This window comes from Acipenser ruthenus, chromosome 8 (assembly GCF_902713425.1).
Source record: "Acipenser ruthenus chromosome 8, fAciRut3.2 maternal haplotype, whole genome shotgun sequence".
Classification (NCBI taxonomy): Eukaryota; Metazoa; Chordata; class Actinopteri; order Acipenseriformes; family Acipenseridae; genus Acipenser; species Acipenser ruthenus.
Window position 1 is genome coordinate 38,511,989 of NC_081196.1, and position 27,254 is coordinate 38,539,242.

The following is a 27,254-nucleotide window of genomic DNA, read 5'->3' on the forward strand; positions in this document are numbered from 1 at the left end:
GCTGGAATTGGAACCTGAGGATGCAGAGTGCTGACGTCAGTCCGCTGAGGCCACCCAAGAGGGTTTCATTACAGAGCTCTTTTGAACTGCAGTAAGCTCGCAGCTCATGGAGAGAATTAGCGAAGACCAGATGCTAGTCAGATTTGTTTCACTTCTTATTAATGTGAAAATAAATCAACATTGCCTCTTTTTTCTGCACTGAATGGATGTTTAGAATCTGTACAGCTTGCTCCAAGGCTTGCAAGCCTAAAATCTGAGATTGGGTTGCGAACAGGAACATGAAACAACAAAGACAAGACGCAAACTAAACAAACAAGCCCAGTTATCAAGATTGAGAGGCATGATAAACACCTCTTTGTAGCTCTATCTAAAACGTCTATTATTAAAATTGAGGAAAGTGTCAGCATGTTAAGCAAGGAGAAGACAACAAAATACTAAAAACAAACAAAAAAAGGGACAACAGTAATACTGAAAACCTCTTTTTCTCCCCCCTTCCACTTATCCATACCCCCTGTCTTCCATACCTCACCGCCTCTCTCTGCCTCCCTGCCTCTCCCACAGTTTCTGATACATTCTTCCAGATATAACCTGGAAATATTGTGGTGTGCTTTTAAGGAACAATCCTTTGGTTGTTTTCAGCAATGCAGTGGTACCCTCAACCAACTCAGCCAGTATATTTCTGTAGCTGTCCAAACAGGCAACAACCACCAAAAACACACACACACAAAAGATGATTCCCCAAGTGGCTCCTGATTTACGCCACTGCTTTCTTTTTTTCAGTTTCTTTGACAAAACCAAACATGCAATTCTGTCACCCAGACACCTCTCACACCAGTTAGATGGCATTACAATCTTTTGGCAGTTTTGACTGATACTACAATGCCAAAGGCCTTACTCTTTCAGTGCAGCAGTTTTCTGTGACAGTGGCAACCTCTAAGAAACTGCAATTTCGGCCCTGGCTAAATATGTTTATAAGGAATACTAATGATCATGCAGATCATATTCAGTAAAAGACTGTGGGAGTGGATTAAGAATTACATCGCATAAACAGGCCATTTATTACCCTGTAAGTTTGTCCCACTGGAACCACAGTAGCTATTGCAATGTCTTTTTTATTTTTGTATTTTTTTTTTTTATATACAGATTTAAAGATTTCATATACAAGCAATATTTAAAAAAATGCTTAAGATTACATGAAAGCTTAACCGGTAAGATGTCAAAAGCCCAAACTATTGGTGGCTTCCTAGTCTCTTACCAGGTGAGAGTTAGGCCACAGTGAACAGGTTATGAGTGTCACAATGCTCTTCGACCCAAACTGGGTTGTACAACAATGTACACACGTTCCCCATTACTGCTCTGTCACCAACCTTCTTTCTGTTTCATATAAACGACCTTCGTCCGGCAACCGAGAAAACCAATACCCTCATTTACAGACAGCTCTACGCTTCATGCATCATTCTCTTTCAAATCACACACACTGAATAAAAACCTTCAAAACATGGCCATATTTACTGCAATCAACTCCCATTTGGACACACTGCTCCAAACTGGGGTGGGTCTAATCCTGTTAGCCTTCATTGCCAACTCAATCCAATCCCTCATTATTAGCCTCGCTGGAACATCCTTCAGTTGTTTTCAACAATGCAGACGTTCCCTCAACCAACTCAATCAATATTTTTGGACTGACTTTTCCATCTGGATGACTGGTATGGCTTCGCACTTCACCTGTTTGCTAAAGTAATCCAAAAAAAAAAAAGAATGCTCTGTGCAATTATTGCGTAGTGCCTTAATTCTTATTTTTGAGTCTTGACAAAATTTCAGCGTGTCATTTCATCACCCAGAATTCTCTCACGTCCTGGGTTCACACTCAGTCGCTTTTCAGTTCATAATGGAAAATGTCATCACCTTGTTATCAACACTGTTCCACTAGGACAGCTTCAGCCTTGCCACCCTTTAAGAAATAGCACGTGACTAGTTGGACCGTGACTGGAAAGGGCTGTCACAGAACCACCCCGGCTTTGGCACTGGCTGCGTAAAGTACAATTAGAGACCCATCTTTCACAGGAAGCCAGTACAGCCTGGATTAATAGAGCCAGATTCCACTGACGAATACTTGAGAGCCCTTGAATACAATTCATTAGTTGTTTACATCTCTTTTTGTAACTTCGAGTGTTTATCTCCTTTCAGTGGAAAATGGAACTAATGACAAAAAAAAGCTTTGTGAATCTCCTTAATGAGTCTAAGCACTAAAGAATTATTTTAAGCTAATATGATATATCCATGCTGGATGCCGAGTTCCTTTGCCACTTCTGTATTTCCTCCTACTTAAAACCCACAGCTCTCCTAATCCATTGCTCGTTATCACTTCTCCCATCCTACTACAGCTTTTTCTGCTTATCTCCCCACCTTGCTAATACAATGATGCTTCCTCACCTGAGCAAGCTGCTATAAAAACAAACAGTAACAAAAAGGCTTTTAGAGCCCTGCCTATTTTGTTTTGGACGGGTGAAAAATAACAGGGGATAACGCGAGCAAGCAAGCAAGCAAGCTTGTGAATGTGACAATCTGAAAGCCCCTTTTTTTCTTCCTGCATCTCCAGGATGAGATCAGACTCCCGCTGATGCCCTGAGCCACAGTGCTAGCACAGCTGGATTGAACTAACAACACTGAGGCAGCCAAGGCTGACTGACGACACTCACAGAGCTGCAGACTGCACCATAATCCCCTTTGATCGCTAAAGCTGGGGTCGCCGCAGGGTCAGTACTGACAGGCGGCTGTCCAAGTGAAAACCAGCAGTGAGAAGTGTAGAATACGGTGAGACATTCATATCATCTTTGTCTTTTTATTTTCTGCCCACCCCCTCCTCCCTGGAAACATCTGCATGCGATTGAAGCATACATACATTATTTCAGAGGCTGGAAGCACCGGCTTAAAAGTCTCCCCTCGGCTTCTAATGCTGCAGATTAAAGAATGCCGCTCCTCATCTGAGCAGTGTTTGTGCATACGCCACACTAAGTGGCCGGCACACACTGCTGTGTGGTTACTAAGCATCTCAGAGCCAGCAGCACACAGTAGAGCTGACAAGAACCAGTGGCATTAACACAAAATCCAACGCATTGTGCAAGAGGCACCTGACTCACAATGGGGAGTGCTGGATTACAGAAAAGGACTCCTCCAGTCTTTTTTGCATACCTTGTTAAAAGGTTGTTGCAAGGTTCATATTTCTATTACTGCAATTCCCAACCTGTTTAAAGACTCAGGAACTTGACGCAAGTGCAAAGGGAAACTGTCTGGGAGTAATCAAGCAAAAAACTACTAATTATATCAAACTAGCAAGAAACTACTCAGTGGAATAAATGAACTGTTCCTTACTGACACAAAATTGTTTCTAGCTAGATTTATGGAGTTTACAATTCTTTTATTGTGAAAAAAAATGTCCTTTCAATCTGCTTCAAAATAGGTCCTTCCAGAGATATAGTCACTTTAAAATGTAAACTATTCTTACGTACTTAAGAAAGTTCTTACCTATCATTAAATGATCAGGTGTGCCTGCAAAACATTGAGCTGATTTAACAGAGTGGCATACAGCTGAAACTACTTTTAGAAAACTGGAAAGCCAACAAGGTTTGGTTTCAGATTTAATACAGTGTACAGTCACCCAGAACACAGCTGTGTGGGTCTGCAGCTCTAAACAAGTAACATTTCATTACGTTGATGTTTATTGTTGGGTCCTGCACGTATCCAGTTTTAAGGTCAGCTACATAACCCCTTATTGAAATGAATGAAAAATACCAGTGGACAGAACTTTCATATCTTAGCCTATGATGCTGGCTGGTGTGAAGATGTGTGCTACTTGAACAAAAAGGTCATCTTTTATTATCCGGAGGTACAATGCTTAATTTATAAAGGGATGGGTGACAGGTTTTGCATGTTTAATAGGGCAAATAGTGAGGAATCCAATTTATGCCACATATAGACCAAGGCTAACTGCACAGCCAGAATGATGAATATTTAAATCAGTGAGTCTGTAAGACAGTCTGAGAGCACAGTGTGGCTGGTACAATGTATTAATATCGGCAGTATAAGAGATAGAGGGCTATGTGCACACAACAAGGAGGTGGCTTTCTGTTAGAGATGGTGCCAGTGTGCAAAACCAGGGGTAAATGACAGATGGTTTGAAACTCTGGCCTCATCGTCGAATCATTTCTAAATATAGATGATACATCAATAATGAATTGGAGTATGAAGTAGTGACAGAAGGGTTTAAGTATGTGCATTGCAAGGCTATGTGTATCATTGTCTAATTGATTAAACATTTAACAGGAGGCAGTGTGGTCCGCTGCTTAAAGAAAAGGGTTTGTAACCAGGAGGTCCCCGGTTCAAATCCTGGCTCATTCACTGACTCACTGTGTGGCCTTGAGCAAGTCACTTAACCTCCTTGTGCTCCGTCTTTCGGGTGAGACGTTGTTGTAAGTGACTCTGCAGCTGATGCATAGTTCACACACCCTAGTCTCTGTCAGTCGCCTTGGATAAAGGCGTCTGCTAAATAAACAAATAATAATAATAATATTTATTATTTACATATATCCAAGAAACCCTTCATCATGGATTTCCAGCTACATATATTTAAGCAATGTTTTACCCATCAATTAACAGTCAGTTGGATACTCATTAGTCGTATTCTATTTTTTTTCTCACAAATGAATTTCATCGTTCAGACAGAGTGTTAATTAAAATCCCTACTGCAATCAACCACCCATATAACAACCCAGATCTGAAACTACCATGGCCAATTTGCACAGTAATTTTGAAGTTTTCTCATGTGTTTCCCATGTTTATACTATGCATTTACCATGTGGTTTTACCACTGTTTATACCATTCCCTGTTTCCCATGCTATGCCATACTTCACTACATTGTGCTTTTATCATGGTAAACTTACACAAGGATTCCGTCAGCCTTACCCATGCCCTTTAAGTTGTTCATTGAACCTTAATAGAGTATGTAGCGCAGTTGCTTGTGGAAGACGAAGGGGTTAAATCAAAAGCAACTGTGTCTATCCTTATATGTAGATCGGGTGTCTGTTCGTTGTTGTTAAGTCCGGAAGGAAATATAAGTCTTTTGTAATGCTCTTGGTCTAATCCTGGTTTGTGTCTACAACACAAATATGAATGAATTTATCTAATTCAGTCATCTCAGGCCGGGGGAGGGGAGAGGGGGAGGGGAGAGGGGGAGAGAGAGAGAGAGAGAGAGAGAGAGAGAGAGAGAGAGAGAGAGAGAGAGAGAGAGAGAGAGAGAGAGAGAGAGAGAGAGAGAGAGAGAGAGAGAGAGAGAGAGAGAGAGAGAGAAGAGCACAGTGCGGGATCCCAGTGTGTGATTGGAAAATGCCACCCCTGCCACACAAACACATGCACTCACTCACTCACTCACTCCCAGCCTGTCTGCTGTCCTTGCTGGCTGTGCTAGTCTAGATGAGTAATTACTAGCACAAGAGGCATTGTTTGTCATTCTTCACAGCACAGATCTAACCAGCACTAACCAAGCTGACTCTTATTTATTATTATCATTTTCATACTGTCCGATCTGCATATTCTTAGGGCACAAGTAACAGTTTGAGCACCCTCTTACTTGGGATTAAAGTGAGTGCTGAAAATACTGATATATCCTCAGGAAGAATGAATCTTTCATACGAAAGTGTTATTTTCTGCAAACTAGCTTTTTTAACATGGGTCTGTGTGGCTCTGGACTAGAACATCTGTACAGACAGGTGACCTAACATAAAGAACATGAGAACCTATTAAACAATATGACGCTAGTGAAAGTCAAGCCCTCAGTCGCTCCTTGCAGAAGCTCTGACAGGAGGAAACGTCAGCGTGCAGTTTAATCTGAGAACCTCGCGCAGGGAAACAATGTAACGAACAGCTGTCACAGTAGGTGGGATTTTGAAAAAAAAAAAAAAAAAAAGGGAAGCCATTTCAATCCATGCGACCAGCAGCTGGTATTGAATTTGCATATGTGTGTGTGTGTGTGTGTGTGTGTGTCCGTGTCTGTACGCAGTGCTCAATCAAGCATTTGCTGGAGCCCAGAATTTAATTCCAAACATAAGCCCTGTTTAGGATGGCTTTCCGCATCAAAATTACTGTGAAAATAATCCCCTCTTGATGATAGGTGACCTCTGGTGCACCCGAATAGCACATAAAAAAAAAAAAAATGAAATAAAGGAACCGCCTGTCTGTGACATCGGCTTTACACGCCTGGGAGGCCTGCTTTAGGGTGCAGTGGAATTGGAGACCTCGTTTCTTGTTTTCATTTAGAAATGTATATAAAAGAATATGTGTGCAGTCCGTCATTAAGCAAAGCAGAACAGGATATATCAACCAGCATCAGAGCTCTGACTGAAGAGGAATACAAACAGGAACTTGGCTGGCAGGCAGTCAGGCTGCACTCAGGGCTGGACAAACCATTTGCCCTGCTCTAGACAGAGCTTTTTACTACCTGCAAAGCTTTGTTTCTAAAACAGCTTCCAGCAATCAACAGTAAGCAATCAAGCTTGACCCACAGTGAATGGATCAGACAGAATAATTGATATACAGAATTCCTCTGCCATTAACTTTCACTGGAATTCAAAATCTTATTATCTTGCAGTAACGTGGTCCATGGAGACAGAATGACTGGAAGCAGCACATAACTGCCTTTTTAAAAATTAAAATCCATGACCTTAAAAAAGGAAAGACCAAAACGCTTGCTATATAATAGCAACAGGTACAGGGCACATCTAGTGAGCTTACTCTGAAATCATCAACGCTGCCTTGGATTTTATCCACCATGAACACTATCTCCTCTTTCACCTGAACATGCAGTGCTGTTTTCACACAATGTTTTAATACAGAAGCGAGAGCACTCAGTCCTCAACTCTTTATCTTCACCCCTGCAGGAAAATCAGAGAGCAAGTTCACTTCGCTTCTAAACTGACTACTCCCACAGCTCAATACCCAATTAAAAAACTACAACACGGTAAAAGTATGGACGATATTACACTGGCTTGCTCATTACCTCCTAAATAAATCCCACCATGCTACTCAGATCTGCTGTATGTGGATGCTTTCCTGGAGCGCACTGAACCATAGCTGGAGCTGTGACAGGAATTATTAACAGGGGGGACAGTATGAATGCACTGCAGCACAATCCCACATAAAGATGAAATCACTGAGTATTTACTGGTTCCCTGTGTCTTTCTGCTGTGTGCTGTAGCTATAGAGCGTAGAAACGGCAGGCACGAGTGAACATCTGCATTAGGTAACAGCTTACTTCTACAAACCTCCGGTTCACCGCACCTGAGTTTCATGCAAATACTAAAGTTAGTGTGTAAGCAAATTTATTGTTCTGCAAATTCTGGATCATTTCCCTATTGTGTAGGCAACATAGAGCAATTACATGTAAAGAAGTGAATACCGAACTACTACTGGAGAATAAGAGTATTGTGTGTGAGAACAGTATGGGTCTTGCACCTGCGCCTGGATCCAGGCAACTATAGAAGGGAAGAGGTTTAGCATGGCCCTCCATATTTTACTGCACCTGATTGTTTTACTGACAAATCCCATCAGGGACTGGTGCAGGGCAAGGGGATTCTCCTGACCACACTGCACAGTTTGTAGGCAGAGGGAGAGATTGGTTTTGGAGTTGTCCATGTTATCACATTATAAGTCAGTGTAAGTCTCAGGTCAGGATTGGATCAACAGTACAGTTATAGCCTTGTTATAGTCTACAGAAACATGCTGTCTGACTCTGTTTTGATACAGATCTTTTTTTTTTTTTTAAGATTTTTTTTTGAATACATGTTAACTGAAGTATTGCCGATGCAAGACTATTTTTAAAAGCGTGCCAGCTCATTTAGGAAAATGAAAGGTTAATATCTCTGACAATACAGTAACTTGACATGTTTCAAGAACAAAGGGTTGAGAAAACATTTATATATTGAGCAATTTTGTTAGAACATTACAGTCATTTTATCGGTATGCAGTATGTCTACCTGATAATGAATCTATCAATAAAGTATCCCAGTTGTTATTTTGCAAAATAACGCATGTTTTTAAGAGATTGCTCAGAGTTTAACACTATACCACTATAATAACACAATTACATGGGTCAGCTGAATAAGGGCACAATTCTTGTTTCTCTGCCACTTTGCCGCAGGTATCATTAGCATATTTAATTCTGGCTTTGCTAAAAACAAAAGAAAAACTCAAAAGTTGCTGTTGTAAGGACAGACTGAGTGCCTTAGCCTCTGAATCTCTGCCAATGTTAAAAGTTCATCCCAGTGAAAAAACAGAAAACAGGCACTGGTGAGGCGTATTCATCTTATACAGGGCTCTCCTGCAGGTCAGCGGAGCGCATGTGTGGACCCCTGAAGCGATCTGCAGAAAGGGTCACACATGCATCGTAAATATTTCTGAACAGGGCAATTATCTTCACTGGCTGCGGCTGCCTTTGCACAAGCCTTCTGATGAGGTTGGGGGCTTTTGTAAAAGAACAGATGCACAGAGTGAGATGCTTCTGTACAGAGCGCACAGAAGCACGCCAGTGAAATATTGTTTATAGCAAGAATTCAGGATGGATTAATCCTGACAACTCGATCACAGCTCAGACTGACTTGTGTTTATACATTTAAATAAAGGGATACAAATGTGCTGCTGCTGCCGCTGCCTGAAACGAGAGCCAACAGCTCGATTGGTGGAAACACAGTTGGACAGGCATAAAGATTATATTGACAGCACTGCGAATGGCTGTTTTATTTTTTTAAAGCGTGCCAACTCATTTAGGAAAATGAATGGTTAACATCTCTGGCAATAAAGTAACTTGACATATTTCAAGAACAAAGGGTTGAATTTTTTTTTTATATATATTGAGCCATTTTGTTAGAATGTTACAGAAATGTTTCTGGTAAGCAGTATATGTGTACCTGATATGGAATCTATCAGTTTAACAGTAGGAGTTTAACGGTATCCCTGATAATAACACATAAAGGCATAATCTTGTTTCTGTGCATATAGGAATACTTTAGGCAGCTTACAGTCTAAACCATCCTTCTTTATGTACACTGCAACTGTAAATGTTGGACGAGCTCTTGCAACCCATTCAAGTGGTCATGCTGCTTTGTAAAGTAAAGCTCTTGATTTTTTCAACCTAGCTAGTGAGACACAGACCCATCCATCTCAATCTCAGACAGGTCAGAACACAGCCCCCTGTCCCAGCCCCTCCCAATCGTAAAAAATTCAGACCAAAACCCTGCACAGCAAGCACAGTGTGCAGCACCTGCAACTACTTTAAGATTATGAGTGTGTGCGTGTGTGTGTGTGTGTGTGCATGCGTGTGTTCTCCGCGAGTTTGATGGCACTGGTACGACAGATTCAAGGGAAAAAGGGAAAATCATCTCTCTGAAGGAGGATGGTGCTACATGGTTAATTTTCAGGCTGTTAAGAGCCCCTGCTGTTCTTTAGAATTCTTGCGCTGGCTGGGATTTCAAAATTAAAGAGACAGCAGCAGCTGATTGGTGGAATTAGCACTGCATACTTTGTTCATTTTGACCAAATTCATTTACTCGGTGAAGTGCGTAGACATAATAGAAACGGCTGCCTGTCTGTATTTATGTGTGTGCGTGTGTGTGTGTGAGTACGTTGTTAGAGTGTGAATGTGTGGGCTTTACTACCTCAAATATATAAAAGCACCTGCTTCAGGCTTCAGGGTTTGTTCTTTAATGCACAGTGGACGCTTGGAGAAATCGCTTAAGTTTTAGTTTTTCAATTAATTACACTGATTAATAATGAAATGTCATGCATGAACCATGCTGATAAGCCACTGAAACAAAAGGTTTCTGGGGTTTTCATACAGATAGTAAGAGAACACATCCTGTGGTTAATCTGCAGTGGAATGAACTCTTGTAGTTGATAGAATAAATGAAGATGCTTTGTGCTTTCCTTTTTCTTCTTCGCTGTACTGTAGATCATCATCAATAACCCCTGGAGCTCAGGGCTCCGTACTCCCAGAGCGGTGCATCCCTGCGAGAGCTCCCAATGACAAGACTGCAGTCGCTGAGCTGCAACCCCCAGCCAGGGGCTTTTGGAAGAGCTGACCCTTCTATTGACCCAGGTTTAGATTAACATTTTCCTTAGTAAGAGTGAGCCACTGGAGCTAATCACTTAGTTACCCTTCATCCTGTCACTCAGGCTCCCTGGAGGGAAACAACACAGTATTGTGTGTGCGAGGAACTATTAATATTCAAAAAAAGACAGCACTGCATCCAAGTGCTCAGTACAGCAAACAGCACACACACCGTCTAGTTCAAGCTGTTACGTACACCCCTGCTCGCTTGTCAGATATCTGGATTGGGTTTCCAACTCGTCGTAAAAAGCACCATGGCAGTACTCACACCCAAGAATCAAGAGCGCACATACACAAAATTACACTAAACACAAAGCAGCATTTAGAAATTAAGAACAAGGCTAATGAGCCTTTTGAACATGTATTGTTCAAAATACTATAGGATACCTTGAAAATATATTGTACTTAAAAATAAATAAGAAAAATAATTAGTTTCTGGGAAGTGACATAAGTGAAATTACTGCATAGTTCTTGGGAAATCGTAAGCCCACATGTAGTCTCTCCCTCTCTTTTTTATTAAATATAAACTAATTTGAGAGATTTTAAATAAAATGTGGAACTTTTTTTTTTTTTGTTGATACAGTTCTCCTTTATTGCGCTATCTGACTTACACACACACACATATATATATATATCATTTACTTTGGCCTAACAGTGAATTAACCAAATTAATAAATTGTCGAATGATGAAATATTGGGGAGGACTGCACTGGTGAAGTTACAGTATCACAATATGCTGGAGTGACCAGAGGTGGTTGGTTCAGTTTTTGATGCTACAGCCTTACCTGTTAATGAGAGGAAACAGGGACACCATCAGGTATACTGACGGATACCACTTGAGCGGCTTTATCTCCTCAGCTAACGACACCTGCAAAGATAAGCGAGAATCACTTTGTACCACGCTTCACCAAAGCACTGCTGCACAGCACTGCGTGCCACCCCTCCTTCCCTCCTCCACACACACACGCACACACACACACACACACACACAAGCACACACCAATGCCAAAAACCTCCCCCCAATTAGGAGCCACGCGGCCGCCTGAGAGCAGAGCTCCACCCGGGAGTAGCAGATTAACCCTGCAGCGAACACATTCATTATTAATAGGGCTGGAAAAGGGCTCTGAGGAGACCTGTTATATAGAGCTGCCACAGATGTGAGGCGGCACATCAAACACCGACAGGCTTCTCTAAAACTATTCCCTTACCTAAAAAAAATAAAAAAAAATCTAAATATTCAAAGTAATTATAATACTACTACTGCTAATGATAACAAAGCTTCAGGACTGAGAGGAGTTGTGTGCGCAGAGAATGGTATTCTTGCATAGCGAGAGAGAGAGAGAGAGAGCGAGAGAGAGAGAGAGAGAGAGAGAGATGTATTATGAGGGTTCAGTTTGGTTTCTTTACACGGGACCCGCTGCTTGAAATAAAGGGACTATCAGAGAGAAGCAAGCTTATAATGATTAAAGAGATATGCTAAGCGATACTTAGACACAAAGAAACCCCGGAGCAGCAAGCTACCAGCAGATTGGGTGCCAGATTTCAACACTGAAAAGAAAAAGAAAAAAAAAATCTGTATGGTTGTGTGCGCCTACAACAACCAATTGACAGACACAGACACTAGACTTAAAGATAAAATACACTACCGCATGGAGATAAATATGTTTATACACTAATATCATCTTGGCATTAATGAGATATGATATATGCATAACCATATGATAACCAATAATGAGATATGATATATGCATATGAATATTCATCTGTATCTACATACAGTGCTTCGATATAAGATTACAGTCGGTTATAAGGCAGTATGGTCAGGGCTGCTACTGTTCCTACATTGCAGTTTCACCTGCTCTTGTATTCTCGTTATAGTAGAACAGACAGTCTCAAGTGTTCTCTCCTGGATTGAAGGAATGCATTTTGTACTGTCTGTCAACAGAAACAAAACCAAATACAAACTTTGATGCATTTCAGAATGCACAAAACAGAAAAAAAAAAAAATCTGAAAAAGATCCAGCTGATTTTTCTTTAATTACAGTGCAGCTAGTTGAAATGTGTGGAGCGTCTGTACAAAAAAGCAGTTTGAACCCAGCAGTGCAGAGATGCCAACTTTGCAGCACAGCTGCTGTGATACTGGGGATGAGCAGCGCAGCCGGGTGTGGTGGGTTAGCTAGCTTGTTAAACTATGTATCCAAACTTCCATTTTAAAACTATGCATCTTGGTACAGTATATCTTTAGCATTTCCCTCTGTCTGGTGTTTTTTTTTTTTTTTTTTCTTTGGCCAGTAACATGGATATTGCAGCATTATTATGTTTTATACTGTGTATCTCAAATGCAACCTTGGTTACACAGCACCTCTCTTAGTTAAAACCTTCAGCATCATTTTATTTAAGAAGAGGGTATGAAAATGTTTATCTACAAGTACCATACCAGAAACAGATGTTTGTACATTGAATTAAAGAATGTTACATGCAGGTTTTATTTTGCTGTTCTGTGTTGAAAGCCCTTCTATTTTATTAAGAGAATATTAGTCTCTTAACTATGCGTTATAAGAGGGAGCACAGAATTTATATTTGGGTGAGGCATCTATCTGAATGGTAGTGTATGTGTGAATGAGTATATGTCAGAGCACACGTATCTGTCTATGACTCGTACTGAGATATTTGAATATCTATGGTTGGAAAGTATGAAAATGCCTACTATGTGGAGCCGGTTTACGGCTCTCACTTTCCTTTTCATAAACTACGTGGCTGTGCAGTCGTACCTCGTTTCAATGCCTGGAGGGCTGTCTTTTGTTCTTTTGTTTTCTGTCAGTTACACACACTACACCATCCACTGCTGATTAACCACTGGTTAGTAAGAGCTTAAGGAAATCGCAGATAAAAATCTGTCCAAAAAAAATAAAAATAAAACATGTGCCTGGCTCCAACATACTGTGCATGATTTAAAAAAAAAAAAAAACATATTTAAACCTTCAAGTATTTTTTCAAATGCTTTTAAAACACAATTGATTGATCTAATATAATTGATCTAGTTCTTAAATGGTTAACCAATCTCTCACCTCTCCGTATGTCCGTATGAGCATATAACGATCTTCACTGTCTATGCTTTCAGTGCGATACATATATCAGCTCCACATTGCCTTCTGCTGTTAGCAAAGGCACTGCAGAATGCTGTCACCAGTTCGGATCAGAAACGTACTGTAACAAGCGTTCATATTCCCAGCACTCCCACCTGCGATCTCCATAAACCGACACATTCTCACATCAACACTTGTCCACATACCAACCCAGTCGCCAAAGCGGGACTTCAGCTTACAAACGTCTGAGAAAGACACTTAGCACGCTGGTCTGAATTATTTATTACATTCACCAGAGCACTCTATCAGTATCTCTCCAGTCCACTTAGACCCAGGGCACCGAGCGGTAGACTGCTTTCCATTTCTTTTAAGAGGACACGTATTAAACTTAGTCAGGCACAATGGTGGCCTAAAAAATGTGATAATAAATAAACAGCACACAAGGCCCCCTGGTGTGTCATTGTTTTTTCAATCAGGAATGGACATAAAACAGAGTCTTGCACAAATGTTTCCTACCTGCAGTAAAAAATGATAGTTCACCAAGGTTCGTCGATACCCTAGCGTTTTACTGTCCACCAATAAAAGGAGACTGAAAAGGAAATATTTAAGGAATGAATTACCATGTTAAAACTGGCTAAAATTGCACAGTTAACATTTAGGGTCTAGGACCAGGAAGACTTGTTTAATTGTAGAATCTATATACAATGTTATTTGTTCTTTCTGGCTGTACTGCAAATTGTTTAAATACTAAAAACATACCGCAGTTCTGCATATTGTATATTTTAATCAAATGTAATGTCATGTATTAATGATATGAATCAAACAATCAAGGACATTAGGCTGAATAATTTTCATACACAAAATTAATTAAAAAAAATTAAACACCTCTCAGACTTTCTAAATGTGATAATTCAAAAACAATGAAGACCCTGAAAAAAGACTTCAAGACGAAACACTTGAATTTCTAGCATTTCTAAAATATAAATATAGGGGTGTCGTTAGCATTCCTCGGTGCTCAATGAATTTATGTCGTTAGAGACTTGCATCTTTAAACTACTGTGACAACAAATAAACAGACATGGGATTACAAAATATTCGGAAAATCATGACAGAATTCCACGAGAATGCATTAGTATGGCTAATTTATTTCAATATTAAATTCCTCAGTGATGCGGCTATACCATTTTTTAAAATTTTTGGCATTAAAAAAATCAGACGCAATAGTAAAGTGCTTTTTGTTTGGAAAACAGTGCAGAGGCTGACGAATGAGATGGAACCCACTGTTGCAGCTGCTAAAATCCCAGGTGAACGATTTGATACAATAAAGGACATGGCAATGCCTTTGTATTATTATCATCATGATTCTAATTCTTATTGCTATTATTTAAATTACAAGCACTCCTGACTCCTGCTGCTTGAAAATGACCCAAATGTTCATGCAGGCCTGATGACATGTTGAGAGAGTGCTGCAAGCTCATGCAAGGCCAGAGTTCAGATCACTGGAACAGCAGCACTGCCGAAACACAAACAGGAATAAAAAGCAAACGCACACATGTGAAATAACACAGTCTGCAAGCTCAAGTCAGGATTTTAAAGGCACAGTAACCAATACAGAGCCAAATATAACTTTTTCAATTCGGATTTAAGCTAGATCAGAGCTTGAAAATGTCATTTATAACACCCTACTGCTGCATTTAGTAGCAAGAGTACGCTTATTTGGTTCTCTGGGAGATTTAGCACAAGCCAGTTTAAAGGGAGAGGAAATGGTGGATGTAAACAAACTAGATAGTCAACAGCTCCCTGCTAAAGGAGAGCACACAGACAGCTACACGATTAAAGAATATTGTAAGCAAGGAACAAGTCATTATTTTTTAGCAAAATGTTATTGTGTTTGCGAGACAAATGTATCTGCAACAGCAGAACCGAGATGACAAACTAGGTCTGAGGGACAACATGAAAAGGCAAGAGACATCATTGATGATCACTCCTTCCTTTGTCTGCATGACAATAATGTATCCAGACTAGATACAGGGTGTTTGCACAGACAGGAGGGGTCTCCCTTGAAGCAATTTGCAAGCAGGGTCATCCTCATGGAAACAGACAAAAGCGTGCGCATGAGTATGTGTCACTGCGTCTGCGGGAGAGGGACAGTTTGTACAGATCATGTGTGTCCGTTCTGCCCTACTGGTTCCAAAGGCAATGCTGGTTTGCTTACAGTTTTTGTAATACTAGGCACATTTTTGGTTTCTGTAGTGTATGAAGGAAAAAAAGATATTCCATCACTATGACAACTATAGAGACTATGGCAGAGGAGAGCAAGGTGGAATAAGCAATGCCTAGATTTATGCAGGTATTTAGAATGAAAAGCAAATGATCATTCAAGAAACAGAAGAACACAGCACGTTTAAGCTTATTTTCTATAAAGTAATGGTGTACAAACTGGCCCTTTCTTTTCCTATTTTGGGGGGTTTGTAGGTGTTCTTTAAAAAAATACAAAGAGGGAGCAAATATTCCCCATTGATTTTTATTTTTTTTGTCTAATAATATACAGTAATGTAAAAATACAAGTTAACAAATTGTAGATTGTGCTTACAGTACAAGGTCTTCTCACTGACCAGCGGTTTCCACATGGGGTAAGCAGGACACTGACGGTTTAGGAGGGAGGGGATCTAGTGGTTATGCCGACTCCCTCTGAATAAGAATCAAGGCTATAGAAACCACCTAATGCTGTTCCTGGCAGTCTGAATGCTTTAATATAAGCTGGTTCACAGCCTTCATTTATGAAAGAAAGAAAAGCATCATATAACAGAAGTAAGTGACATTTCAGGACTATTTCCTTAGTTCTCATACTTTTCACAAGGCCAAGGTCTCCTGTCCCTAATGAGTGCTGAATTCAAAGATGCGGTTTCAATCCATTGCGATTGCATAGCATTGTGCTATTGCAACCGCACATCACAAGTATCAGCAGTGGGAGCAGATTCTTGTTTCTTTTCAGACCGTTTCAGCTGTTTCTGGAGAGCTTTTAAGTCTGGATATGTTTCTTTCTTTTTTTGTCAATGCTGTCAGCAGCAGGACTGAAAGTCGAACTGTGGGCTGGTTTGGTTCCTGCATGCAAAACAGACGCATTATTCTTACGTCTTTGTGTTCGTCTTCTCCAGATACAATGGAAAAGATAAGTGCGATCCCACTGTAGATACCGCAGACAACCGGCCCTCTTCATTGGCTCTCCTTTTTATACATTGTCATACCTTTCCCCTTTACAGAGGTGACTGGCCTCTTGCAGTAAAATATTTCTTGTCTGCTATGTCCTGGTGTCGCTCACTATAACGTTACATGGTGGATAAATATAGACAGGCTTATTATTTAACTTCAGACAATGGCTTTATACTACTATTGCTTTCAGGATTATATAGAGTAGGTACTTGACCTTTAAGAAGACTCATTACATTGTTGGGAACCGTACCAAATATTCTAGTGCATGCAATCCCATGCAAATTTGAAGAAAAAAAGAAACAAATAAATGCATTTATTTAGAATAAATGTTTTTTTTCAATTAGAGATTACACAGCATGGGAGACCTCAGAAAAGCCTGGTGAACTGTAATGGCCCTAAGACTGTGAGGCCAGGAATTGTGCCCATCACAGCGCTAACTGACAAACAGGCTGGTTTCACAGACCCAGATTACAGACCTAATTTCGGATTACATAATGTTACCATGCTCGTAATGGTAGAGGAACTCAAGTCAATATGATCCGATATGCTATGCTCTCAATCTCTCTGCTCTCTTTTTTTCATTAGCTACATCTGAAAGTCATTTTATTTAACAAATAAGAAATAAAAAATTACCATGGCCTCGACTTTGAGAAAAAAACATGAACATGCAGAATTACAAAATCATGTCGTTCTTTGTCATTCTGCCCCCTATAATATCTTGGGAAGGAAGCGAGAAGTACTGTAGGTGATTGTGAAAACAACAAGTACAGTCCAACCTGCACAGAAAACCCAACTGTCTGCCAGGTTATTTCCCTTATTTAAAAATCTCCTGTGTATAAAGGAAACCTGTCTGCAAAACACTGTAAAACAAAACAAAACAAAAAAATTACAAAATGGAAATAGTCGTTGTCAGACTCTAATCTGTTTCTACCTCATTAATTTAACATCTCTGTCAAGCTCGGTCTACGCCTACGCTACTAGTTGCACAAGCAGGTTTCTAGCAACAGCTCTGTGTGTTTATCAGCCACCTGACTGCTTGTATTGGGTAGTGGCAATCAAAGGACAGCTTCGCAGTTGGCATGAAGTAGATGGCGGAGGAATAGCCCGTGCAGCCATTTTAACAGGTACCACTATTATCTTAATTATGTTTAAAACTGTTGATTAAAACTATTCCTAACTATTTTTCCCCCCGCAGCTGAGTTTGTGTGGAGGCTGGTACTGGGACCTGTTTTATGTTTTGTCTCTGTCTCTTTTTTGAACTCCGTGACCACTTAACCCTTTAGCCTGGTGGTCGCTTAATATTTCAAAACAGTTTCCCATGTAGGGCTTTGGGTTACTAATCAGCACAGTCATTTGCAGCGATATTATATGCTCACGATCCATCCTGTAGTTTAGGTGGAAGCTGATAACGGGTGCTGCTGGGTACCAAAATAAACTCAAGCAAATTAGCACGCCTGTATTTCTGTGAGAACATTTCTACAAAATTCTGCTCAGAATTCTTCACCCATGTGTGAATTCTGTTATTTCTCTTCCTCCAGCACTGCACCATGTTCCCGTTTGTGTGAGTGTGCTGCACTTCCAACCCTGGAAATTCCCAGTTTTACACCCGTGCTCATTTTGTACTGGGTTAATTGGAGACACATTTCTGGAACCACTAAGTGTTTGTGCCTGGACTGGGAATTCTAAACCAAACTACTCACATCACCTTTCTCCAGCAGCACTCTTTAGATGTAAGTATGAGTCGAAGCTAGTTGTTGGCACCAGGAGAGTACTTGCTTGCTGCATGTGGTTATGCCCATGAGGCTGACCTCCTCCTCCACTGCCTGTCTTCAACAGTAGCACAAAGGGAAGTGACATTGGTGCACTTGGTCACCTGGAGTTCACTGCTGTAACAATCATTGGTTTGACAGAAGCTCTGTTTCTGTGCACTGGGAGGGGAGAAAAGCAGACCCCTTACCAAGGAGCCAGCCACAGCTGCTGAGCTGGACCCCAGAAGGAAGCGCACACTGCAAGACCTTTAAATGAGATGCAGTGGATGCCCGCCACAGAGACAGGAAATCATCGTCCGGTGGAGATGAAGCAGGCAGTACATTGATAAATGATTTGGCAGGCTGTGAACACGAGTTCTCCTTTAAGTTTTCCTTGACTTCAGTACAGTCATAAGAAAAGACTACAGACAGAATTAGTTTGAGCTGTATTTTATTGTACACCCAGTCTGTATGGATGTTGATGGTTGCGCAAGCAAGAAATAAAATGGATAAGTGAAACAGCTCTGTATCATTGATATGGCCAAAAACAATGAGGCAGTGATGTGATACACTTTTACTGGACAGGTAATGGAATCTGTACCAGAGTAAAATCATAGAATACAGCTGTGTAGCAAAAATGAAGACAGTAACTCAAAATGTATGTACCTATGCCCAAGAAACTTAAAAGTCATATGCTGTAAATAGAGCAGAATCAGTAGAACAGTGGTCAGTGTTACTAACACAATTAGCAAGCAATGCTTACATAATACGATGTCACAAGCTCAAATGGTTTCTCCAGTCATGCGGAGAATAACCACAGCATAACCACAGTTCACAGTTGATAGGAACCCTATTCCCATTGTGAAAATGTTAAAAGATGTTACAGTGCATTTAACACACTACAGACCGGATGTTTTTTTGTTTGGCCTGTCAACACCATTCCATTCAAGCACGTATACAAATTCAACCAACAGAAGTCTGTAAATGTGTTTTTTTTTTTTTTGGCCGACACATTTCCAGGTTACAGCTGTCTGTGAAAAGGGGCACTTAAAAAAAAAAAAAAAAAACATGCTGAAGTATCTGTGTGTATTTCCAGCACTTATACAGCCCTGTCCCTGGGGTAAGAGAGACTACATGGAGGAAGATGAGAGGTCTCTAATTCTCTAATCGCTCCCCAGGGACTCGCATTAAAAATGAGTCAGTCAGCTCCTCAACGTGTGAATGCCTCTCAGAGGTTTCAAAACAGGATCTTAACTAAATTAGCCTTGACATAAAAGTCTGAACTTTTACACCGCCAAGAGAGTCACAGTTTAGTGTTTTGCAGTCTTCATTGTCTGTAACTGGAAATTGGGAAAAAATGTAATCCTTTCTTCACTGAAAAAGACGTGTGATGTGCTTCCGATGAATCAGCTGTACCTAGCATGTAACCTAATTGAAAGCATTTTTGATTCAATGCAAGTATAAAAATAATAGCAAATGGATTATGGCTGTGCATTATAGTCTGTTCTCAAGGCTGCAGCAGCAACCACGAAGCGGTCTAGCTTGCACGCACAGCACTGGTTTGCTTTCCTGCAGGGCACATGCCAACAGACAAGGAGCTCCCGTCAGGAGATGAGGCGAGAGTGCCAACGTGGATCCTGCATTGCTTGCCGTTCCACTTTTTATTAAGACAAATTCATTTCATATGTTAAAAAACAAACACATAAAGCCATTCAAAACCAACAAGGACTTTCCATCTAGCTGTTCAGTGTTATCAATTTATGAATCTGTCCATCTTTGAAAATACAGCTATCTGAAGATAGATGATATGTATTTGCATGCTTATCTTTTTCCTTTAATTTGTATCAATGTATACTGTACATCCATCTATCTCCAGCTATAATACAAGGAATATGAAAATCAGCCTCAAATAAGAGGTTGATGAACAAATAAATGCAATATTAAAAATGTTTCACCCAGACTCATTTTGTTAACATGGGTGTACAGCACTCTTATTAGACAGAAACACATTTTTAAGGTATCTGTTTTAGGCCCCTTAACAATGCAGTTAAAACTAGCCATTAAAAAAAAAAAGTAAAATGAATAGCACTATATTAAAACCTACCCTTAGTTATGCAGACAGGCTAAAAGGCTAAAAGAATTGAATCTATTCAGTCTTGAACAAAGAAGACTACGCGGCGATCTGATTCAAACATTCAAAATCCTAAAAGGTATAGACAATGTCAACCCAGGGGACGACTTTGACTTGAAAAAAGAAAAAAGGACCAGGGGTCATAAATGGAGATTAGATAAAGGGGCATTCAGAACAGAAAATAGGAGGCACTTTTTTACACAGAGAATTGTGAGGGTCTGGAACCAACTCCCCAGTAATGTTGTTGAAGCTGACACCCTGGGATCCTTCAAGAAGCTGCTTGATGAGATTCTGGGATCAATAAGCTACTAACAACCAAACGAGCAAGATGGGCTGAATGGCCTCCTCTCGTTTGTAAACTTTCTTATGTTCTTATGTTCTTACCCACAGAAAAAGCCCTGTTTGATAAAAACAGAAAGAAGTTCTCATTAATCTATGCAAATGAATGTGATCCATAACAGCAGCAGTCACAGCTGGAGATAAGGAACACATTCTAGCCACACACATTTACAAATTGTTCTTTGTCACTATATCAATTAGTGTTGTTATAGTACCGATACCTTCCTCAAAGGCAAAGCCATAGTGCTGATATGAAGGGAAAAAGGCAAGCCAAAAAAAAATAAAGGCAGAAAGGGACAAAACAACATACCTAGCCTGCCCCTCCCCCTCAACATTTCATTAAAAAGAGCTGTTTAAACTCTTATTAAATAGCCGTGGAGTTCCCTCTTATCACAATCCCTCTGGGTGATCAGAAGGGGAATGGCATTTACTCAGTCACCTGTGTGGGACGCAAAGTCCTTGGGAGGCATGGCATTAGTATTCCCTGGCAGAGCCCAGCGTCGATTGTGCCTGAATACATTTCTCAGGGTGTGCGGAGAATAATCTTATCTTGCACAGAGCTGCCGCACGCTCTGAAGTTGAATACTAATTTTGTCTCTATGCAAATATTCCCAAGGATTATTATTACTCTTATTACTGTTTGAAGATATTTATACAGGGTAGCCCTGAGGTGCTGTGTGCATGCTCATTTCTAAAGAGGCCCCTTCCACAGGCTGGGGGCTGTAGAAAGCAAAATGTCTTGCGGAGAAAGCTGCCTGTGTTGACAGCCCACAACGTACTGCCCTCTTTAGAGTGCAGAGGCGAGGCAAGAGAAAGGTACAGCGCAGCAATGCTGCTTCCAGGGTTCTTAAAAGATTACTGGAAACAGCAACACATGGTACGCAGGAAAGGCTTTCTAAGCTCGAAACGTTGTTTTTGCTCCGTTTTCTTCCCCCAGTGTGGCTCTAACAAATTTCAGAGGCCAGAATATACCAAGTGCCAATTCAGAAATATAATCTTCAGCCCTGCCCAGAAGCCAATGATGATAATGGCACATGTATAGTAGCACTTTTGCTTTCACTGAAGCATCACAAAGTGCAAAAGAACTACACAATCACCCCCCAGTTACACAGCAGTGTGTTAATTGTCTGTTTGTTTTTTGTCACATTATTTGCATACAATGGAATATTTGCTTGTCCATGCAAAGTTTCATTAAATGTGATGAACGATTTTCAAGATAAAGACTTGAACTTTCATATAATTAGGATTACCTGTTCAGAACTCAAAATGGCAGAGATATTTCAAAAGAACGTCTGTATCGCTTCTCAAGATAAAGATAAAAGTGTGACAAAAGAACAGATGGGCACCTCCAGTGCATCCTGATGGCGATATACATTCCCCTGCAGGAATTATCAGCACACACTCATGAGAGAGGTAATTCATTATTCACAGGATTTCATGGACAGGAGTAAAAGCAAAAAATAACATGATCAGATCCGCAATGAAAAATGGAATAAGCACACCTTCACATGAAGGGTAATCCATCAGCTGTTTTAGAGACAGCATGAAAACAAATAGAATTTAACAAAAGGAATGTAGTGCACATAGCATACTTTTCATATCATTACAGCCTACAGTTAGGCACTGAGCATCCCATATAAGCATACCCCTCATGGATAAACCCTATCGAGTGCAGGGAAACAAAGCCCCCATTAGCATTCCACCACGTCCAACCTACAGCCACAATCAGGTTCAATTTCCCACTCTTTTTTGAAAATTGAATTGGTAGCTGTGGTTGTGCTTGCTGTGTGCCTGTGTGTGTGCTTCTCTATGTGATGTGGATTTCTATTGTCTGCACAGCGCTAGGCTACTTTAAGTCGCCTGACAGGAAATCCAAGGACATTTTTTTTCCCCAATGCACCGCTCCTCAGGCTCCCCAAGTCTCGAAGCTCCAGAAGCTAAGAGCTACAGTATATTCTCCAGGATGTTACAAAGGGATCACTGCTCTTGCTATTCTTTGACAAGTGCACTGCTCTCCCTAACAGCAACAAAACAAGCAGTGTCTTGATTTTTCTGTTTGAGCGGTGACTCTCGACATGCATACCAGTGGGAATGATTGGAAACACCCAAACATAGCTAGCTATCCTTTCATTGGTGATTCGATGTCATATCATTCAATTCACAACACTTTGAAGCTATCACCTCGTTCTAGATACAGTATTTAAAAAAAGACAGCTGATAGCCTTTGTGCTTTAAGAAGCATTTAAATATTCATTTATTTTCTTCCCTTCTCAAAGCGTCCCTAAAGCTAAAACATAGCATGCAATATTTACATTTACCACTTAGGGGCAGCATTAACATAAACTTTGTAACAAAATGGAAATACAGCCAAGCCACACAGGCACTGACATGGAACTCAGAGAAGCACGGTTTCAGTAGGCACTAAGGACTGCCTCCCATGAGAACAAGTCCTTTGAAACATACAGAACGTACTGAACTGAGACACTGTGATTCCTTTCAAATCTGACCACATTATATGGAAGAGAATGAAGAGGCATCAGACCTGATGGAATGTGGAATGTGATCTAAATTATTTATTACCATTTGTTTGTATATTGATGGAAGAAAGATAGATAGATAGATAATGGAAGTTCAGACAGACCAACATGAGCAGAGAAAAGGGTCTACATTATTTGACCCTACAAAATAAGCAAATGACAACCCATGAAAAAAAAAAAATGATTTTGAGAACTATATACAATCATCACCACCTCCCATATAACCCATATCAAAGGACATTTTGCTTGGACTCATTTACAACATATACAAAAAGAAGCTCAACAAGTGAAATAATGTCTGAACTACTGCCAATTCAGTGATAGATTTGAAAAGTGAAGGGTGCAGGTACGTACAATAAGAACCTGATAAAACCTTAATCCAATTAGGACAGAAAAAATCAGTTGCTAGGTGACAATACAGTAATTACTGCAATTTATTAAAGAAAAGCGTGTCTGTATCAAGGACTAGGAAATTACCATCAAAGACCAAAAAGACAAAAAAAGAGGAGGGGGGGATCTATAAATAGCCTCTTTGGAGAGGCCTCTTAAATAGTAGCACTATGTACTTTATACTGTAGTATATTTTATATTTTAATATCATACATTAATTTCTGGTAACTTTAAACTGCATGTTGGCAGTGTGCTCCCGTGCAGACTACACTATAGAAGCATGATGTATCTTATATGAATGCATGGGCTGTGGGTCCTCCCTCCCATTTTATTTCACCTAGCTCTCCGACTCATGTGGCCTTTGTATTGATTAACACCACAAGGGAATACACATGTCGATAAAAAAAAGGCGGTAGCAGAAATGTCACATTTAACGGATTGCAACCGATTAGTACTTTAGTTTAAAACAATAATAATGAGTGTTCACTATAATCAATTAACCAGGCTTTTTGTTAAGGTACAGAACGCTCTCGGTATCAGCAGGTAGAAAGCAGAGGATCCCAGTTCAATTATGTTAGGAAACGTGATCGACGTCTTTCATTAACTCACATGCTCTGGACAGCCTAGGTTCTGCCCTTAATCTGTTTATCTGTTTCATTCACAAAGCAGGTAGGAGTTTCCGTAGCAGTATATGAAAACACAGACCTTTGCTAAGATACATCCTTTCCAATTCCTCATAAAATACCTGCATGGAGCTGGCACGTCTGTGTGCCTCTGCATTTTAATAACTGTGATTTCAAAAGATGTAAGGGTTGGATGTGCAGCTCAAAGAGAGTGGCCCGCACCTGCTCCCTTCAAAGGCACTGTGACTGTCCGCGCTTGCCAGCTGTTACTGCAAACACGTAAAAGTAGAATCACATCAAACAACCTGGAGAGCACTGAAGAGTGTGCCGCACTACATTGCGGTGGATCTTTACATCAAAGACTGAAACTCTACAGAATGCAGTGGTCTCTTAATGATTTTCATCCACTCCTCTCTATAGAAATACAAACAAGTAGGTTGCTATAACCCACAACTCACCAAAACTGTATCTAGAAAAAATACATGACCATAACCTGCTTCCAATCACAATTGGTATATATATATATATATATATATATATATATATATATATATATATATATATATATAGGAATTAAAGTACAAACCATAAAATAACCGTAAATACCAACAGCCAATATCCCCACATTATGATACTTTCTAAATACTGTATAAGTTTTGTGGTATGTGTAATTTATGATGCAGTACTAAGAGCGAATATAGTGAGATGCAGATAGCAAGCCCTTCCCTGGCAACAAACCCAGCCTGTACCTGAACTGTTAGCAATGAAGAAAATGACATACCTTTCTCCACTCTCTCTCTGGGTTGAAGGTTCCAGACCAAGACAGCACCTACACAAAGAACAATGACCAGTGTTAATTCTAGTCTCCCACAGAAGCATATTACAGTATACTGTACTGGTATTTTACATTATATTTCTTAGGTACTGTATATTACATTAAAAACAAAAAAAATGAAAACCCACCAAAAACCCTCAAGAGAAATGCAAAGGTCGCAACATGCAAACACGTGAGATTTGGAAATATGCCATTAAAATGCATTAGAATTCATTCAGTGTGTATGTATGTCTTGTACCGAATTTGTTCAAACCCAAAAATGATCTGTATAAATACTGCAAATTTACAGTAAACTGTTTTTCTTAATCTAAAAAAAATCAAAAACAATAAAGACAAACAAAAAACATTTGTAAGCATGGTTTGTGGCACATTTAAGACACAAAATGTCACGTAACATCTGCTCTACTTTGAAATGATAATTCATAACATTATTAGTATCGGACATCAGTAAAATGCAGAAGACGTACAACGTGATGTTCAACTGGCAAAACATTATTACTTATGGGTGAGAGACCAAAAAGATTATCCAACTGACAAATAAGGGACCACAAAAAAAGCTAAGGACTACCTGATCAAAACAAGATCAACCATTTGAAAAAGAAACAAATGCATTTTCAAGAAAGAGTCTTTTTGTGCCTGTTCAAACGCCAGAGATTTAGAATGAAACTAAACAGAATTTGAAAAGTGTGCATAAAAAAGCACTGTAACTGTTTCCAGCTTTAAACAATCCACACAGTACTCATTGCCATAGAAGTCTGTTTTATTCTGCCCGGATTCTGAGCGCTGCGCTGTGTGTTGGGAGTGGGTCAAAGCCCTCGCAATGCTGGTTCAGTACAGACAGCAAACGCTCAGGATTTTGAGATTTTAATTGCCTCTGCACACGGGTCAATATTCACTGTCAAATTAGACCAGGTCTCAGGATGGAGGGCCTTCTGGTCAAATGCACACTGAAAGTTCGATTCCCATTTGAAGCTGCGCCTAACTGACGCGGCAGTATGTTAATTTAATGAGATCTGAAGCGCTATTAAAAAGCAGGTACTCTACAGGGCAAATTAATTTAATTACGTTATTTGTATTCAGAGGGACTGCTGGAACTGGCACTGATTCTGCATAACAGACGGTGTCAGCTGAAATTTCAAGCACAGGTAGCTCGAGGAAAAAAGAATGACCCTCTCACTGCATTTGAAGGTGCTGGCACCACTTACTGGGCTAATGCAAAAAGAGCTCACAACAATGTTTCCATTAGTATAACTTTCTTGCCATTGCACACTAGGGCTGCTATGATTAAATCGAAAAAATCCCTAATTATTCTTTGTTTTAGGCAAACAAAATCAGTTCCCTTACCCTGTCTTCATAGCTCATTTCTTTTAAGCCCTGGGGTTAGTCTGGTTTCTGTGTTGGACTCTCTCCATGGCCACAATGTTCTTTTGGTATTATGGTGGTCAGAATTGAAGTGCAATCTCACCAATGCAACCTCATAAAACATTCTTTTGATTTGTAGCCTACACTTTTGACTATATAGCCAAGCATTCTTAATTTGCCTTTTTAATTCCTTCCCCCAACACAGACTGGTTGCGGACAGCGATGAGTCTGTTACAGCAGGCAACGGGTCTTTCTCATCCCCCCCACCCCCCCACTCTGAAAGTCTCAAGGGGAATGCGTCGACATTAATGGTCTTCTGTCAGATGGCAGGTTTGTATTGAAAGCTGCAGAGAGAAGGATGGAGAGGCCCTGCAGTTCTCTGGCAGTGCAGGTAATGCACCACTCAATGGGCCTTCATGTCATTTTATACTGCAGAGATCAAAGGCTGTGCAGGTACAAAAGGAAGCTGCTGGAAATAAAGAATTGTAACCTTTTTTTTTTCATAGGCAGAGCTTTAAATGAAAGCTTTAGAAAGAAGGTCTCAGAATACTCACTATATCTTCCAAGTAGTGGAACAGTGCAATTGACTTAATGTAATTCTTCACGTCTCTGGAATCAGAGATTGTAATGGTCCCTAGACAGTCCGAAATCAAGGTCTTGTGGCAATGTTTCATTAGAGGCAGAACTTAACTCTTTAATCTCCACAGATTTTTCACATTGTCAGTTGCTGGAATGTCATTCTGATGTCTGGAGACACAGTTTTCAGGAATAAACAATTCCACAGGTAAACATGGAGCAACGTTTTAAAACATGTGCAGGAAAATTATCTGACA

The 27,254-nt window shown here is 40.2% G+C and overlaps 1 protein-coding gene across 1 annotated transcript in view; it reads right to left on the reverse strand.

Annotated features, from left to right (window-relative positions):
- The window catches only part of si:dkey-100n23.5, a 114,053-nt gene that overhangs the window by 13,633 nt on the left and 73,166 nt on the right, over positions 1–27,254 (reverse strand). Inside the window, exons 10-11 of the mRNA XM_034011282.3 lie at positions 25,006–25,053; positions 10,943–11,025 (exon numbers count right to left, since the gene is read on the reverse strand). Of these exons, the coding sequence (XP_033867173.1) occupies positions 10,943–11,025; positions 25,006–25,053 (131 nt within the window). The remainder of the gene's footprint in view (positions 1–10,942; positions 11,026–25,005; positions 25,054–27,254) is intronic.